At 36.6% G+C, this 17,728-nt stretch overlaps 5 protein-coding genes across 5 annotated transcripts; 4 read left to right on the forward strand and 1 right to left on the reverse strand.

Moving 5' to 3' along the window:
* Positions 1-505: 505 nt before the first annotated feature.
* LOC145914311 (cornifelin homolog A-like) lies at positions 506-3,253 on the forward strand. Its single transcript, XM_083002123.1, has 5 exons — positions 506-526; positions 891-991; positions 1,651-1,819; positions 2,060-2,196; positions 2,799-3,253. The coding sequence occupies exons 2-5, from the start codon at positions 938-940 to the stop codon at positions 2,901-2,903; spliced, it is 465 nt and encodes a 154-aa protein (XP_082858249.1). The 5' UTR covers positions 506-526; positions 891-937; the 3' UTR covers positions 2,904-3,253.
* Positions 3,254-3,721: 468 nt separating this feature from the next.
* On the forward strand, positions 3,722-4,702 carry LOC145914312 (cornifelin homolog A-like). Its single transcript, XM_083002124.1, has 4 exons — positions 3,722-3,804; positions 3,956-4,073; positions 4,310-4,446; positions 4,519-4,702. The coding sequence occupies exons 1-4, from the start codon at positions 3,778-3,780 to the stop codon at positions 4,621-4,623; spliced, it is 387 nt and encodes a 128-aa protein (XP_082858250.1). The 5' UTR covers positions 3,722-3,777; the 3' UTR covers positions 4,624-4,702.
* Positions 4,703-9,361: 4,659 nt separating this feature from the next.
* On the forward strand, positions 9,362-10,948 carry LOC145914309 (uncharacterized). The gene has a single exon (XM_083002122.1). It carries the CDS (start codon positions 9,429-9,431, stop codon positions 10,155-10,157), a length of 729 nt encoding a protein of 242 aa, XP_082858248.1. The 5' UTR covers positions 9,362-9,428; the 3' UTR covers positions 10,158-10,948.
* LOC145914308 (dnaJ homolog subfamily B member 11-like) lies at positions 10,948-15,866 on the forward strand. Its single transcript, XM_083002121.1, has 9 exons — positions 10,948-11,052; positions 11,975-12,131; positions 12,241-12,338; positions 12,745-12,880; positions 13,243-13,385; positions 13,734-13,874; positions 14,106-14,217; positions 14,287-14,446; positions 14,946-15,866. Exons 1-9 carry the CDS (start codon positions 10,988-10,990, stop codon positions 15,008-15,010), a joined length of 1,077 nt encoding a protein of 358 aa, XP_082858247.1. The 5' UTR covers positions 10,948-10,987; the 3' UTR covers positions 15,011-15,866.
* Positions 15,867-15,957: 91 nt separating this feature from the next.
* Positions 15,958-17,474, reverse strand: LOC145914313 (large ribosomal subunit protein eL43-like). The gene is made up of 4 exons (XM_083002125.1): positions 17,353-17,474; positions 17,158-17,279; positions 16,445-16,515; positions 15,958-16,096 (listed from the first exon to the last, which is right to left on the reverse strand). The coding sequence occupies exons 2-4, from the start codon at positions 17,270-17,272 to the stop codon at positions 16,007-16,009; spliced, it is 276 nt and encodes a 91-aa protein (XP_082858251.1). The 5' UTR covers positions 17,273-17,279; positions 17,353-17,474; the 3' UTR covers positions 15,958-16,006.
* Positions 17,475-17,728: the final 254 nt, after the last annotated feature.

The raw sequence follows: 17,728 nt of genomic DNA on the forward strand, positions 1-17,728 counted from the left end.
TACCTAGAATATCAAGAATATAATTATCTACAATTCTGTTAACCCTGAACAAAATTAAAGTCCAGTCGGTTTTGTAATTAGGGAGAAAATATAAGGTATAATTATTCTTGATCAGAACTGTCGCCGACCAAGACAAACTTGCAAAACACGCACACGACCTACTCGTGTTTATCTCCTTTTTGTTGTGCCAAAATAAAACGCTTGAGCAGTTCGCCAAAACACGTGATCATAATAATTCATAGCCACTGATAAAGGCAAAATCAGAGTATAGAGTATACCATGGTAAAATCAAAATGTAGTGCATTATTTTCCTAACAAAATTTTTGCTTAAACTTTGTATTGAATGCATATCACAAAAGCTAATGTAGTTACTAGTTGAGTATGCTGTCAAGTGCAAGCTTATTTTAGGAAAGAAAAAAATGACGAACCATCGAAAAAGTGCCGCAAATCCATACAGCAAAACAGTAGTTTCGGCGTTACGCCACATGGCTGCCAGTAAAGCAGAAGAAGGGAGAAGACAGCAAAGGTCGTATTTGGTTTTATTCCTAGTGCAAGACAACTTAACTTTTGTGACAGATTAGTGATTACTGCTGCATGGTAAAAATATCTTATTTTGTATTGTTAATAAAAGTTACAGTTTATCATTCAAGTATATTGTACTGGGAAGTAATTTGTTAAGCGAGACTGCAATAACTGTTATAGTTCATCAGTTAAGCATATAGGACCAGGAAGTACCGAAATCATTGTTCCAAGACTTTAAGCACGATGATCTCTCGCACCGCTAGTACCACGACTAAGTTGAGTGTGACTGATGGAAAATACGTCACTTACTTCCTGTCTGTGATGAATTGCAGTTTCGTGTTTGATATTGTGCTTTAATATATTTGTAGAAATATATATTCCATTTACACTGCTTGCAACATCTGTACGGAATTTAATGGCTGATACCGGCTACGCACCTTTGCACAACGACAGCATTGCTTTGGATCAGGTACGTATAGAACTGTTACTTAAAACGTTGAAGTTCAGCCATGTCTGGCCTCGATTTCAACAAACTTTGTAAAGTAAGACCCCAGAGAGTTAGTTTTAAAACCTTCACATATTCAGATCTTTTTACAAATTAGTTTCAAAAAAATATGGCTGGGAAGGAACAACGTGCTTTATCACTCTGATTAGCTTGCTTTCCTGGTTGTCGTCGTGGTGCTCGGATTGGCTGTTACGATGTGTTTCTGAGCAATTGAAACCTTAAGTTGAATCACAAATTGTGAAAAACTGTGCTCCAATGCCTTAAAGTTTGTAGTTTTTATCCTAACACATCTTGGATGGCATACAGAAGTTTGCCGAGTCCAACATTTGAACAAAATTCGGGCAAATCCGTCGGGAATATTAATACAGATAAATAGGTTCAAGACCTCCCAGGGTATTAAGTTTGACTCGTAACATTTGCGCAAAGAACCATATATTCGTACTAAAAAAATTAACACGTTTACGATCAAACTACACACGGAAATTTACTCTTTTAAAAAAAGCTATCCTGTCACATGCTGACTGTCAACATTAAAGGAATACAATAATTTGGCCATATGCACATGGTACCGGGTCTTTTTAATAATAACTTGCACAAAATCAGCTGTGTTTGTATGTAAATAGACTGGCAGGCCTCCAATGCCATACAGTCAAGTTCCTATGTCTGTTCCAAATGTCGTGGTTCAACAGCCCGGCTACGTGACGTCAACAACCACAGTAATAACCCAGCAGCCTCAAGGAAAGCGTGCGTGGCAATCAGAAGTCTGCGATTGTTGTGATGAGATTTCCAGCTGTAAGTACACTTTTGTAACAAATGAAAAATATGTGTCTATGCGTTACAGAACCTTATAATCTTTTAAAAACCGCGATTTTAAGCAACCCGTCCGAACAGTATTATTTCCGTATTAGCCAAGTGGCAAAACTTTTCCCTAGAAATGAGTTCATGTAAATTGCGTGATTGGAGATATGAATTTATCATGTACATATTGTAAAACTAAAAACCTATGTATTTAAAACTCCTTACGGTTGGTAGGTTGCTGTGTGCTCTGGTGTGGAACCTACTACATAGGAAGTATGGCATCTCGTATGGGAGAAAACTGCTGTGTGGGTTGTTGTCTACCTGGACTTTGGCCAATGAGGAGCGCTTTTAGAGAAAGACACAACATACAGGTAAGCCTTGCTAAGGAAAGGCCTCAAACCACAATGCGTTAACGTTGTAGGAGATTTGATGCCATAGCAAATGAAAAGTACTTTTGTATAAACATACAATGGTGGAGGTAATTTGCAAGAGCGTTTTACAAATAACTAAAACGCCCAACACAATCACCGGCGTCCACACTGCTGGCTTGATACATTGGGTCACAATGAACAAAAACATTGTATATCTTTCAGCAAAAGACCCTGTAATGTTTCGACACAGAAGGTTCGTCACCAAATCAGAAACGAATGTTTATTTATGTGAAATCTCTGATTAACAACTATAGTCTCGATAACCACTATATCATCCGACGACAGTTTATCAAGACCCAAAAACGCACAATAATCTCGACACCAAGATTTTTATACCATAGACATCATACGTTACAGACCCTAACACCCACTTTTAAATGTTGCTTTAACGGTCCGACGTTTCAAAGTTTCCAAAAATATATTTTACGTTGCTTGTTTAAGCGCGGTATCGGTGGTTTTTGTTTTGATTTTCATTACTAAAATACTCCGGGTAACGAAATTTCCACTTTATCTTCAGACCTAATTCACCCTTCTATTTATAGGGTGATTTGTGCGATGACTTTTGCACAACTACGTTCTGTGGTCCGTGCGCTGCGTGTCAGCTGGCTCGCGAGATGAACGCGTTGGGATATGAGAAGAACTGCTAAGTTCTGTGCTGAGCCGTGAGCTGACCTTTGAGGAATGTTGCATGTAGAAAGTATTGTACGTAACGCCATTTGAGAACAAACCGTTGTACATAAACCCGTTGAAAACACAGCGTTGTGTAAAACACACATTGTCCGATTGTTCTATGAACTCTCTGATAATTTCAGATAAAAAACTTTGTAAAAAAAACATAAAAAACACAGAAGTCGAAAACACAGCATTTTGCGTTTTACTCAGCATTACTGCCCTCTAGTGTTTCTTTACCGTGCAAATATGGCCATTTTCTTATCGCATTACTATTTGCCAATCTACGAACTACATTTCAAAAATAAACAAGTTTTCGTCTGGCCAAGACAGTCATCGTGCGATCAGGAACATGTGATTTAACGGGTAAAGAATAATAACAACATCAAGGTCTTAATAAGTTGCGTGTATCTGCTTTGCTTATGAGTATAATACCGCAAAGGAAAAACAAATTGTTTCCTTGTATGCAAAAATAAGTAATGGAAAGATATGTGCTTCACGGAATCGAGCGAAACAAAAAGAATTATTCCCCAAATACGTGATCAAAACAATGGTATTACTTTTGGGGTTTTTCCGTTCGATTTAACCAATTACGTCACAAGGAAATAATCATAGATAAAAGAGAAATCTGCGATGAAACGAAACAACGCTCAAACTTGGTAAACACTTCTGCTTCAAATATGTGTTGATTAAAGTAATGTGCGCTTAAGGATTTGTAAAGCAAGTGTCCCATAGTGGAATAGGACTTAAAGATATTTAATAAACAAAAATGAATTTCGTGTGTGTTTAAAATGACAGTTTGTTTAGGCAGTTTAATTGTTTTATCAAAAATATTTACCAAGATCAAGATCTATGGCAGATAAAAATTGTTTATCTTCGGTAAGTGCTTTAGTTTTTGTGTGTCAGTTCTCAGCACAAGGAGTAAAAAATAACGCGTTTTTTAGCTTTTTTTTTTGCTTACGCATGCATAAAAGTTTTCAATCCTTAATGTATGAAAATTGATATTCGGGTCGTAATATTTGTATTACAGAACGAAAACATGCCGGTGGTAGTACAACAGCCGTGTTACAACACTTTGTTGCAGGAACCTTATCCCAAGCGCCCATGGCAATCGGGAGTATGCGACTGCAAACAAAATGTTCCAGGATGTATATTGCTAAATTAACCGTTTACATTATATTAGAAATAGTTATTCATTGTATTTTATGAATAATAATGTGCTCGGCTACAAATATTTTTTTTGTGTCTCAAATTTATTTAATTTATTAAATGAATACCAAGCACATTGTAAAGCGTTCTTAAATCGTTTGTGTTAACAACGGAAAGTGTGACGACACTTAGCACAAAAGTGTGTCTATTGTTGCGTTTCATATTGTTTTTCAAGGTTGTTTGGGATTTTTTGGTGGAAGGCTGTACCGGGGTATGATGGCACAACGCATGGGAGAACATTTCTGTCTTGGGTTTTGTCTGGCTGGCATTTGGCCAATGAGGAGCGTATTTCGAGAGCGACACCATATTGAAGTATAAGTTGTACTTAAATGGACGCGGAAGTGACCAGTTTCGTTTTCAAGCAAACTGTTATTGTACTTGCAGGGAAGCATATGCAATGACTTTTTTGTTGCAACATTCTGTGGGCCATGCGCAACATGCCAGCTGGCCCGAGAAATGGACAAGCTCCACTATGAACAGAACTGCTAGAGTGGTGAAATTTAACAAATAAAGCAATCACAAAAGGAATTATGCAGAGTAAAACCACATGATGCCATCGCAATGTGCATTTCACTTCCCTTGTCTATAAACTACAATATTTATAACGTCATGTCATCGATGCTATCACAGTTTTGCAAATACAGATGTAGTCATAACATAAAATTTTTGAATATTTATGTAAATTGAAGAATACTGTTTAGTATCAAATATTCCAATACTTGTTTGCAGCAAACAAACGATTTTAACTTACAATCGTGTGAGTTGAGGGTCAATGAAATTTCCGAAATGTATGTGAGTCGGAGATCATGACATATTAACCCGATTCGCACGAACCACTGATCTTTGTATGTTGAATAGAGATCAGTGACTCGAACCAATAGGCCTAACTAAAGGAAATAAAACAATAGTGGGTTAATATTTCAACATTTTTTTACACCAAATCAATGGGTTGAAACTTATTTCAACATGTATCCAAACAACCTATCATATATATTTTATAAATACGCAACGTAAAATCACGTGGTTTGGGGAACTAAATCGAGAGTAGTAAACATTCAACTGTGACCCCAGCAAACAGTCCGAACTGCCAAGTGCCTCCACATTCCCGGTAAGCGTTGCTTGTTGAAAAGGCGAACAAGAAATAATTAGTGCAGTGAAAGACTCTGGTGAAGAATTTTCTGGGCATAAAAAGACTTCGTTTTTATTAAAGTTATGCCAATTTCATACCAACTAACTGTGTGGAATATGCTGCAATGAGTCTATTGAGCTCCTAATTTATTCAAGTTCAAACAGTTTAGTTTTTCTACAGGGCATTTTGAATGTTTGCTGCACAGAATAGAATATGGCATACACAGAACATTCACCTCTGGTAGGTAATCACGGTACCGTTATATTTATTTAACTTATTTTTTTCTTGTATTTTATTTTTTATTTGTGGCAATGACATGCGTGATTAGAGGTGTCGACTGACCTTTATGGTTTTGTGAAACCATATATCGGCGCCGGACTATATTTTTCGTTACGTAGCAATCCAAGATGCAAATTGCAATTGTTTTTTTGCAAAATGTGCAAAAAAGTTCGCGTTTTAATCACAGACCGTCTTTACATTGCATCCTAACATTTGTAAGGTAATGTGTGGCATTTTCGTGTAAATGTTTTTTTTGTCAAATACCGGTAGGCCTTAGTATTTTTTGCTTTGCTTCGAGGAAACCCATGTTCAACGCCGTTTTTTAAGCTTCGGGATTGGCAACATCATTACATTCAGTCAATTATTAACCGTAATATAGGTACTACGCAGGTAAACGAGTACAACGACAATAAAATTTTTTTATCTTTCTGAAGGCAAACACAAAACCTATGTATGTTTGTTGCTAACGCTACCACGCATGGCTGACTTTACACGAAATCTCCATTTGTAGATCAACGACCCTGATGTGATGGCAAACCAACATCGAACTGTGGTAGTGGTATCTCAGCAGCCGGAGATAAAAGGGCAGTGGCAAACTGGGCTGTGTGATTGCAACAAAGACGCGAATAGCTGTAAGTGCTATTTTGTTTCGCCCCAGGGCCAAAAAGCATGATGTAACGTAATTTTATTTCTAAGCAATGTGAAAAACTTCTGCCGCAACGACACCTATTAAACATAACGTTTCCGACGATTTCACAAACCTGTCTGTACTTTTATGCAGTCAATCATTCTGCCGTCGCATAATTGAAACACGCATTTGACCTAAAATCAATTTCAATGTCACTTGCGTCATATTTTTTGCAACGTTGTTGTGTGAATTATCCCTTGATCGTTGCAACCCCCATATACTTTACATTTTGTTTGTCTTGATGCCAAACAACGTAAAAATCGTGTTGAAATCTTCCCACACAACAAAGAACACATTGAGAGTAATAGACAGGTCTCATGCAGTGTAGCTGGTGACTGTAACGCTGAACTTAGTAACTTAGTACTTTTCTACATTGATGTGATTGTGTTTAACCTTAAAACAAGACAGGTTTACTGTACTCAACGTTTGGATGCTTTTACGTCGGAAATTTGGCAACTCCCATGGGTGAGGACTATTGCCTTAGATGCTGTCTACCTGGCATATGGCCAATGCGCAGCGTATTCAGAGAGCGACACAATATTGAGGTAGGGGTCGGTTTAAGGTGCGGGATTTCGTTCAGTGCATACAAAATACCAGACTTTTTTACGCTTTTAAATTTTGTTTTTATTCCACCAAAATATGAGATGTTATTTGGTGGAAAGTGTAAGTTTACAAGGTGTACTTTTATAGGGCGATATGATGGACGACTTTTGCGTCACCAACTTCTGCACTCCTTGCGCAGTTTGCCAGTTAGCTCGAGAAATGAAGTTGTTGGGTTACGATGAGGACAATCGAATTGCTAGAATCTAATTTACCTCGGCTGCTCCGCCATACCTGAATTCCCCCACAAAAGCATTGTTGTTGGCAATAAAATTTCTGACAAAAGACTGGGCCTTTGTTGATTGCTGTAAAAGTGAAGTTTTATTGTCATGTTATAGGCTTGGCAAGTGCTGGTGTACATAGGCATGCCTTTCACTGTGGATCTTTCTATTGCTTTTTTCCTGTCAGAAGGGGTGCGTGCTGATTTTTCGTGTATAATTATTTGTTGCATCTTTCGTCACAAGAAACGTTTGCGCCCAACTTATGACACAGATTTAAACTAATCAAAAAATAATTAATAATTGCTGGTGTTATCAAAATGTGAACAACGCCTGAGTGATTTGTGTGAAGTTTTTTTCTTTTTTTCTTGAGATTAGTCTGTTTTTACGTGAAAAATCAATCAGAAACTATAGCCTTTATCAATACAAGGCAAAATTGTGAAAAGAATTGGGGTATTAAAAATTATAACGCTTACCGGCGTTTGAGAGACTGCTTTATTCATTCTCAAGCCCGGTGCAGTTATGCGTTACAAAAGGACGTAGGTAAATCAAACACAAATTTGCCCATCTTCTGCCTGTATAATCAGGCCCTATAACGAGATGAGGTGGAGCCGGTGCGGCGAATCAGGGCCCATACCAGACTTTGGGGCCCAATAATATCAAAAGAGGCCACGAATATACATTTCAATCTGAGGAATTTCTTTCGTATAGGATGGGTTTAACCTTGTGAAACGGCACATTTATTCTCAAGGACCGTGCCTCTAATTGTATTGAGTGGTTCATCAAGAATATACTAAATGTGCAAACCCGACTACAAAGGCATTTAGGTGCGGGCATTAAGTACTCTCTTGTTTGTTTCTCTGCGGTCAAGTTTCTGTAAAAATACAATCACTTTCGCCCTTTGCTATTGTGTTTTATTGACAGCATTCAGTTGCCAAAGCAGTTGTAAACACAAGATCGTGACGAAATAAGAAACTGGTGTTTATGGTCGGTATCGGTAAAAGCCAAGTTGGCCTAAGGCGTAATTCTAATGTTTCTAAACTCAAAAGGGCTGTTATACATTATAGCTTACCATACGAAACATTTTTGACGGGGCACTTAGCAACAAATAATCAAATATGGTATCGTAGTTAAGTTGAACCCACGTCGGCTTACGTTTCTTGACGCTGCTTGTTTGACATGCCAAAAAAGCTGCGTGACGCCTTTTGTCACCACGCCGGACGTGCAGGGCTTTTATCAATCGTGTCAGTGCTACGTCACAAAGGAGACTTGAGTGTTTCGCCGACAGCTGCGCGCAGTTTCCGGCTGGCAGCAAATTTGGCATTTTAACTCTTGTAACAACTTTTGGCGCGCACATCCGGATATCTCTCACGCAAATCTAATCAATCGCGCTGTGAAAACGTTTTTATACCAGGGACACAATATAAGGGAAGGAAATGTCGATGCGAGTTATTTGTTGAAAAAATTGTGCGCAAAGCGATAGTAGAATTAAGAGCTTATCATGCATTAATATTGATGCAAATAATTTATTTTAAAGTTCTGTAAGCCTGGCGCAGTATCGTTAAATAGCACCGTTGTCTGGTTCAGCAGTATCTATACTAGTAGCAAATAGCGATGCCGCGAATTTCCAGACAAACGATAAAATCGCCCTTCCATACATGGTAAAGAATGCAGGCTTGGTTGAAGAAAAGAGCGGTTTCCTTATTAGGAAAATGACGTCAGGCATGGTAACCGGCCTGTGGTTGTACGAAAAAGGCTGCGTTAGGAAAGACACAAAAGCCTTAAATTAACGTGGATAGTTTCATAGGAAGAGAAATCACAGGTTTAATGTGACCTGTTATCACATATGTTGTCTTCAGTGTAAAAAACAAGTACTTTTCAAGGAATAAAGTTTCAAATTCGAAAAAATACACTTGGCGTGGCGGAAATCGTACCCACAATGCACCTGATAATGTTGTAAAAGTGGTGGGTTGACGTAGTTGCGAGACGAAAGAGTGTAGAGCGTTTCCTTTTTAGCTGTGTTTAAAGTGAAGGTTTGTTTTGTGAACAGAAGCACCGATTGTTTTTGCACAATATCGCGATTTAAGGTTACTAGGAAGGTTGTTCAATTCTTCAAAAACTCATGCTTCACAACATTGGCACAGCCCAGGCATATAACCATCCCGAAATTGTGATCTACGAAAAGACTGTAAATTTAGGGACAAACACTTACAAGCACAGCCTTTCCCTTTATAATTCAACTTTGTTGCTATATAGAACAGTTTATTTACATTCGAATTTAGTATTTGTATTTGTTGAAAGTGCTTACATCATTTTACCGTATACTATTGTATTTTGCTTTCAGAAATACCCTGAACCTAGGCAATTAAAACCTTTAAAAATGGAAAAAATCAAGAAGAGAATTGCAGCTCTAAAGGATGAAGTCGAAGACAGGGAAGAGAGATTGGAAGTAGCAGAAAAGACACTTAAAGAAGAAAGAGCAGTGCGAGAACATCTGGAACAAGAGAACCGCAGTCTTGAAGGCAAATTAAAGATATTAGAAGACGACCTTGATAAAGCTGAAGACTCATTAAGACACACCAAGGATTGCCTGAATGAAGCTGAACAAAAACGCGATGAATATGAACGAGAGCGCAAGACCCTTGAAAATACTGAGCAAAATGCCACTGACAGATACGAGACTCAAAGAGATCAACTAAAAGAAGTAAGGCAGGTTGCTGAAGATGCCGATAGGCGCTATGAAGAAGTTGCACGAAAGCTTCTTGTGCTGGAGGGTGAGGTGGATAAGTCGGAAGAGAGGTTTGAATCCGCAGATGCACGCAACAAAGAATTGGAAGAAGAGAACAAAAATCTTATAGCTCTTGTCAAATCCTTTGAAGCCAAGGAGCACAATTATTCCAACAAGGAGGAAGAACTGGAATTTAAAACCCGACAACTCACAGAAACTGTTGGACAGTTGGAGACTGCAAAAGAAATGGCAGAGAAAGAGATTGCAAAGCAAGCAAAAGAAATTGAAGATCTTGAAAGGGAAAATGAAAGACTGGATATGGCCTGCAAAGAAGCAGAGGACGAGTTGCAGCGCACACTTCAGGAAGTGGAGAGCATATAAACACGTTTATTATGTAGTGAAAATCATTGTGAAGCCAGCAAATGAAAATTACAACATTCCTGACATTTTCCCAAGAAATAATAAAAAAGCCTGTAAAACTGGTACTGCTTTTCAATACATATGCCATATTCCTACATGATATGAAACATTCCGCAGTTTCTGTGTATATATATATATATATTGTTAAAGCAACTAAAATATTTACTAACACATTTCTTGCGCTTGCCATTTGGACCCAAGACATCAATACATTTCTTAAATCAAGTGCTTTATTTTGCTTACTATTGCATTTACTAATTAGGCGAGTGTACATATTTTTTGTGTGGCGTGGTAATTGAGACGAGTAAGCATATAAACACACCCAGCATTGTTTCCTAATCATTAATGCACAATTAATTGTTAGTCTGTTCAGTGTCTACAGGCCATGCATTGTTTATTCAAGTGCTCTTAATCCTTCCAACATATATGATGATACTCGCTGCTTAGCACGAAATGTTCCTTTGTGTAATGTGAGGAATTGTGGAGATGAGCTGTTAGTGCAGAGGCAAAAATGTTTCAGACATTTATGCGACTTACTTTTTTTTGCCCTTAGGGGATTGAATCCTATAAGTCTTGCTTTCCAAGAGTTAGTGTAATTTTTTTCATTATGTGTCTAATCAAATGAAGTTTTTGTATCAATTTGCTTCCAGTTAATGCACTATTTGTGTGTGTTTAGTTGGCGCTCCTTGTAAATAAACAACAAAATAGCAGTGGAAAATAAAGTGGGCCAATGAATTTGTAATATTTTACAGGGTGGTTGTTGTATTTAAGTTAGGAACTCCTAGTACAAAATGAATACTTTGTTACTGAAAATGGTTATTGTGTCAGTTCTACTCATCACTCAAGTTATAGCGGGGTGAGTTGGTTGTTACATAAAAATTGGAAATTTTACTAACATAGTATTATGGTTAATCACACAGTAATTGTTAAGTTTTAGTTTCTTGAAACCAACTTAAAACCAATTTTACATGTTTTTGTGAATATTGTTGCCGTCTTTATACTAAGCTGAATCTCCAGTGTTTTTTACTTCCAGTATTAAAAATGCAGTGATATGGTACCTGTATATACTTCTGTATTGTGGATATTTTACTTTTAGCAATATCACTTACATTATGTTTATGTCATATTGGGTTACCCTCAACAAGGGTGATCCGTGCAGATACCTAAGGATTGTTTATACTAAATTATAGCACAGTTTGCTTCATATTTTATCATCCAGTTAATTAATTGCACTGTAATAACTCAACATTAAAATCAAATAATGACATTTAAAATGAATAAATTGGAGCAACTACTTATACTGAGTTTAATATTTCATATTTTGAAGTAATTTTAACAGCCTCAAAAGTAGTTATGACATGGTTTGTGCATGTATGTACAAGTGTTCCAAATAGGAGGTAATGTAAAGTGCTGTTGTTTGAGTAACGTTTGTCATAATCACACGTGGCCTTTACTCTGCTTTGTTGTATGCCCTGGAGCATATAAAAGACAAGTATGCTTATGGCATTGTTTGCCATTGCTTCATTTAAACTTAACTGAACTTATTTTACAATTGTTGTTACTATGTTTGTAGTATTTATATTATGTATTCATATTCATATAAACCTTGGAAATGTTGTAATGCCACACAATATTTTTTAATATATAGTGAATATCTCTGACATAGTGGTGGCCATGTGTGCAACATATATCTTGTATATTTTTAGCTACCTGATATTTCTTTGTTTTCAATGAATGTGACACCCTCATACATAATGTATATATGTCAATATTTTCAGACGGGACTTTTATGGAATATTAAATGTTGCTAAAGATGCAACAACCAAACAAATCAAGTCAGCGTACAGAAAGCTGGCAAAACAAATGCATCCCGACAAAAACCCAGATGACCCAACAGCCACAGAAAAATTTCAGGAACTCGCGCTAGCTTACGAGGTAACTTAGATGGCACTAGTCATTCGCCCACATTATGTAATTGCCTACAAATAAGGATTTTGTAATGGAACATGTCATCCTACTCTCATAACACCGGAACTTTCCACAGGTATTGTCTGATGACAACAAAAGGAAAAAATATGACCAGTTTGGTGAGGAGGGATTAAAAGATGAATTGAACGCTGGGGGACATGACCCTTTCTCCAGGTGCGCCAAGTGCAAGATATTAGTTTTAACAATGTGACTTGTAAAGTTATTTATCCCGACTTGGGTGTTAGACGAATGTAATGCGGTGATATCAGCTAGTGATTTGATAATAATATCATTCAACAATGTAAATATCATTTAAACTTGACAAATAATTGTCCAAATGATGTACATACAGACTTTCTGATTTGCAACACTCATGGATTTTGCTAGCAAGCAGTCCTTGCTAAAAACATATGTATCATAACAAGAAGCCATACTTTTGTAACAATACTTACTAACTAAAAACACTAAACAAAATTTGTCACATAACCTTGAACGAAATTTGGCTTTTTTGCTTATACAATTATCATCATAAGGTGTAGTAAAATGATTAACATCAACGTGTACATATTTTACAATTTAGTTTTTTCGGTGATTTCTTCTCATTCAACTTTGGTGGCCAACCCCAACAAGGGGAAAGAGACACTCCAAAAGGAGACTCCATTACAATTCCACTTGAAGTTACGTTGGAAGAAATCTATTCAGGAAACTTTATTGAGGTACCAACGCTGCTGTAAAACAATCCGCTCAAGTTTTGGGTGTGTCAAGTTCCTAAAATGCCATTGTACAAGTGGGCTAAAATAACTGTGTGATGATGTGATGTCTGTAACCGACTTTCTTTAATGCAAAACATTGATTTTTTTCATCCCAGCACAGGCCTTAAATAGGTAAATGTATATTATAAATTGTCCTAAAATGCCATTGTAAAATGTGCTGTGAATCACATCCTTACACAGCCATGTGATGATATCTTATCCTGCTTTCTTGAATGCAAAACATTAAACATTTTTAATCCCGGTCCTTAGCATGTATAGTTGCATAAACAGGTGGGTAAATGAACATAATACATTGTATATTTTAGATCAACAGAATCAAGCCGGTGGCAAAACAGACTTCTGGTACCAGAGAATGCAACTGTAGAACGGAAATGAAAACAACACAAGTTGGGCCAGGAAGAATTCAGATGACCCAACAGCGGGTTTGCGACCAATGTCCCAATTTCAAGTAAGTTTTCTTCAAACTATAATGATTGGTACGTAGGATGATTGCATGCAAAAATTATGCTGTGCGCTACTAGAGAACAATTTCACACCAATGTGTTATAACCACTTTATCTTCATAATGTCATTTTAGCACACTGTCCTTACAATTTTTTTGGGAAATGGAAAGTTACTGAAAACTATGTTTATATCCATAAGATCTTACTTAAAAACTAAGATATTGTTTTTATATCTCTTAGTTGGGCATGGTTGGTCAATTGGTTTGAAAAGTGTACAAAAAGAACTAGAATTTGACTGAGTAGCATTTCTGATTTAGCTCAGCTAGCAAATGAGTACTTTGTTGCATCATCAGGTATGTGAATGAAGAAAAAATTCTCGAGATGGAAATTGAACCAGGAATGGAAGATGATCAAGAGTATCCATTTGTCGGTGAGGGGGAACCCAATATTGATGGCGACCCTGGGGACATCTTCTTCAAAATTAAAATTCTTAAGTAAGTCCTAATTATTCAGTAAATGTGTTTAGATTGTGTGAGCAAAACAATCATTAATTTTTAGCAACTGTTAGTAAGCAAACAAGTATAAGACATGACACTTAAAGTGGGTTTTATGTACCTTTTTGATACTGCTATGCACTTGGTAATTAAGCCATGTAAACCAGCATTAACATGTATTACTTATAACAGTAATTTATTCATGTCCTTAATTTTCTGGTATATTTACAGACATCCAGTTTTTGAACGACGCGGGCTTGATCTGTACACCAATGTGACAGTCTCATTGCAAGATGCTTTGACTGGTTTCAAAACCAGCATCAAACATTTAGATGGCCACCAGGTATGATTCAGTTGTGCTAGAAAGACAGGAAGCTCGTATTGTGAACTCGTTAGTACAATACATTTTTAGGTTGCTATTGAAAGAAACCAGGTCACATGGCCAGGAGCTCGTATAAAGAAGAAGAAAGAGGGTCTGCCATCGAATGAAAACTACAATCTACGTGGAAACCTGATCATAACATTTGATGTGGATTTCCCGAGGGGAGAACTAAATGAAGACCAAAAATCAGGTGTGTAATTAACTAATTATTCAACAATTTTATATGTAAAGTCATAGTTATTAGCGAACATGTTTGAGGATAAAGTATTGAAACATTAAAGCAGTAAAATTGGGTAATGTGTGTAACCAGTAAGGAGTTACTCCTCAGCATGCCCTACAAATATTAGCTCGACTGCACTGACTTGTACTTTCAGTTTTAAATCAATCCAAACCATTTAACATTTCAAGTAATTCATCACCTAGCATTTTTTGTGATAAAAGTGGTTTCGGTGATATTTAAATGACACAATTTTCTGTCTGAAAAGTTCTCCATTTACAAATGTAACTACAGTTATTTATGTAAGTTGCACCACAGTCAATTATAACAAGTTACCAATTTCACAGTTGTACATGTGAACTCTTTTTCACTTGAGTGAATTGTAAATTTCTAAACCATATAACATAGCAATGCAATTTCCATGACCAACCAAATTTATTTGCACAGATTTACTAAAATGATTTTTTTGCAGGAATTAAGAAGATTTTAAAACAGAAGACAAAACCCAACGTTTACAATGGCCTTCAAGGTTACTAATGCAAAGTGGAATAACCTACACCTAAAATTTTATGCAGAATGGTCTTTTTGCTGGCTATTTATTATTTGGTGCCGGGAACCTTAATAAGATTATTGTGAAATTATTTGTAGCTGCTCCCTATTCTACCCTTTAGGCAATTTGTTTTTTCCTTAAATTGCAATCTTCAACCACGAAAAGATGTAAGAAAGCATGTTTATTGTGGGAAGTTTTCTCAACCACAATCAGTAGTACAATAAAGAAAAGTTAGTGACACGACCCACATGTTTAGAAACACCTTGCCTCCATTGCTCACATGCTGCAATACACTTTAAGTTAACATGTGAAACAGCCATGTGCCTTGTTTTCTGTATATGTGTTTGAAAGTTCAGTCACAAACCCTACAAAATATTGCGTTTTGCAGTTTGAATTTTAGGGTTCGTGGGTTAAATTTTGATGATAATTTATAATTGGCGACAAATTTTAATGTATATTAAATTTTGTGATGTATTTATCGGTGCTTTAATTACAGTCTATGCCACTGCAAGTAAGTACTATTGATATGAACATGATTATGCTATAATAGACAAACTGAGTTTGCACAAGTTCGTCTGGCCAATATCAAGCATGCTATATTACCATGGACCCAGTGCAATATATTGCTTGTGTATCTGAACCTCGTTTTCAACCGGTTTCCCAATTGTTTGTTATCAAACTTGGTTGCATGACCAATGCAGGTTTGCTAAAAGACATACCTTAAAAAGTTTTTGTGAAGCACTGTGTGGCTTTGTGTTAACTTTGGTTCCAAATTATATCTGTTTTTGTATTATCCTTGTGTGTTTAGTTTTAGAGAATGGTTAGTAAAATTTACAACTGCTGGTTTTGTGTTTATTGGAACTGATAGATTTAAACATTTTCAAGGTTTTTCATCACTGAGCCTGAAACTAAACTGAATAAAAACACATCTGCATTAAAACAACAAGGGTTGTTTTATTTTTTGTATATGTGCTGAAGTAAAGTTAGGACTCTTTTTGATCCCTCAATCGTTTTACACCGTACTTCACTGTAGCTGCAGTCGTTGTTTCAGGCACCCACGCACCACCGGCAATCTAAATAAATGTAATTTTTACTTTACGGAGATTAAAGTGGGGTTACTACAAAAACAATCTAACAATTAAGTTTCTTCCGAATTTTACTACCAATATCAATTTAATGCATGACAAAATACCCTTAGGATACTGGAACAACCACATGGCATTGTGGTCATATTTGGGTTAAAACCTTCAACATTTTATGGACTGCAATATCCCTTTTATACCACTGCAGTGGAAAACAAAAGCAGTTGTGTTTTTACATTGCCACCATTCTCCATACAAATTATTTTTCACAAAACCATTTTCCACAGGTAAGTAATGTTACTGATCTGCCCCACAATTAGGTAAAACTCTGAAGCCTACCCTGGTGTTTAGAGATTTGCAATACCAAATTCCAACAGCCACTCTCTTCAAGTCATCTTTCCCGCTGGGACCTAAGAAAAAACAACGAAGAAATAGTCAAATTCCGATTTTATTTACTGGCAGTAGCACGCCTGGTAGAACCACAACAGCATCTAACAACAGTACAATCTCATAACAAGGTGTGAATGAGGTTTCACGATATTCAAAGTAACCACAAATTGCACATGTTTAACAAATAAACACCCTTTGAAAAATCATCTTTAGGAATCACATTCACATGAAGCTGTAGGTTTACAATGTCGCTTTCAAAAAAATTCTTTGACTATTGTGTCAAAGGGTTGCTATTTTCTGCACAATTGTTAGCATAGAGAAAGCACACTCTAAATAAGGCAATTTCTAAATACATGTTACCACAACGTGCCTGCAATGAGGTTTAAGTTTAGGGGGAAATCTGGTAATGGTGGACATACATAAGTAAACACTGGACAGTTATGATGGTGGTAAAGTCTGACTTTATCAGTAATAGTTCAAATTTTAACATCTACCGAAAAAAAATCCCAATGCAAATTACAACCATTCTAATTGATGGACAGTAAGTTTTGGCAAGGCAACAAACCATTCAAATTTACTGTACCTTGTACAAATTAATTTCTAGTATACTATAAAACCCAACACTACAAACATTAAATATATTAAATCATATACGAACTAACCAGTGTATTTTTTGTGCTGTGAGATTTCCATTCTCTTAATGAGTTTTCTCAGCGAAGCACCGTACCTGGTTCCATATTTACCGACAATTCCCACCTTTTTGGTACGTTTGGCCATTTTGACCCTATAAATAAAAGATATATGTACTTTTAATAGCCATAATATCAATTTAAAGTCTCTACTCATTCAACACATACCTTACTACGCAAATCTCGTGTAGAAAAGAAAGAATCTTGCTTCCAGTTTCGCATGTTATTATTTTCACCCTGTTTCAAACATTATGATTTGGAGTCGAGATTATGCGAAAGATGGCACAGAATTTGTTCGAATTAAGCGTAAAGCAGAGTTTCTCGCGTCAAAAAAATCTCAAATCAAAATCTAACATAATAAACGCTGACGGCAGAATATTGTCACTAAACCACATAATCGAAATACGTTTTCTTTGCGATCGAAGACGCACGACGGGAAGGGTAGGGACCCATGAATAGCAAACGGGGTCCACTGTCTTGTTTGCCTCAAAACTAAGGGATTGCTATCGTAAAGGTTCCTTTCCACCCATAATTTCAAGCGTTT

This window comes from Ascidia mentula, chromosome 9 (assembly GCF_947561715.1).
Source record: "Ascidia mentula chromosome 9, kaAscMent1.1, whole genome shotgun sequence".
Taxonomy (NCBI): domain Eukaryota; kingdom Metazoa; phylum Chordata; class Ascidiacea; order Phlebobranchia; family Ascidiidae; genus Ascidia; species Ascidia mentula.

What these genes read in the sequence shown, in the direction of transcription:
- LOC145914311 (XM_083002123.1), top strand. Translation starts at nt 938, where the DNA reads ATGGCTGATACCGGCTACGCACCTTTGCACAACGACAGCATTGCTTTG. An exon ending in ACAGCATTGCTTTGGATCAG is followed by an intron (nt 992 to 1,650) that starts GTACGTATAGAA and finishes GTATGTAAATAG; the next exon opens with ACTGGCAGGCCTCCAATGCC. An exon ending in TTGTGATGAGATTTCCAGCT is followed by an intron (nt 1,820 to 2,059) that starts GTAAGTACACTT and finishes TACGGTTGGTAG; the next exon opens with GTTGCTGTGTGCTCTGGTGT.
- LOC145914309 (XM_083002122.1), top strand. Translation starts at nt 9,429, where the DNA reads ATGGAAAAAATCAAGAAGAGAATTGCAGCTCTAAAGGATGAAGTCGAA.
- LOC145914313 (XM_083002125.1), bottom strand. Translation starts at nt 17,272, where the DNA reads ATGGCCAAACGTACCAAAAAGGTGGGAATTGTCGGTAAATATGGAACC. An exon ending in ACAGCACAAAAAATACACTG is followed by an intron (nt 16,516 to 17,157) that starts GTTAGTTCGTAT and finishes GTTTTTTCTTAG; the next exon opens with GTCCCAGCGGGAAAGATGAC. An exon ending in GCAAATCTCTAAACACCAGG is followed by an intron (nt 16,097 to 16,444) that starts GTAGGCTTCAGA and finishes ACATTTATTTAG; the next exon opens with ATTGCCGGTGGTGCGTGGGT.
- LOC145914308 (XM_083002121.1), top strand. Translation starts at nt 10,988, where the DNA reads ATGAATACTTTGTTACTGAAAATGGTTATTGTGTCAGTTCTACTCATC. An exon ending in ATCACTCAAGTTATAGCGGG is followed by an intron (nt 11,053 to 11,974) that starts GTGAGTTGGTTG and finishes CAATATTTTCAG; the next exon opens with ACGGGACTTTTATGGAATAT. An exon ending in ATTCAGGAAACTTTATTGAG is followed by an intron (nt 12,881 to 13,242) that starts GTACCAACGCTG and finishes TGTATATTTTAG; the next exon opens with ATCAACAGAATCAAGCCGGT.
- LOC145914312 (XM_083002124.1), top strand. Translation starts at nt 3,778, where the DNA reads ATGGCAGATAAAAATTGTTTATCTTCG. An exon ending in CAAACAAAATGTTCCAGGAT is followed by an intron (nt 4,074 to 4,309) that starts GTATATTGCTAA and finishes TTGTTTTTCAAG; the next exon opens with GTTGTTTGGGATTTTTTGGT. An exon ending in GAGAGCGACACCATATTGAA is followed by an intron (nt 4,447 to 4,518) that starts GTATAAGTTGTA and finishes TTGTACTTGCAG; the next exon opens with GGAAGCATATGCAATGACTT.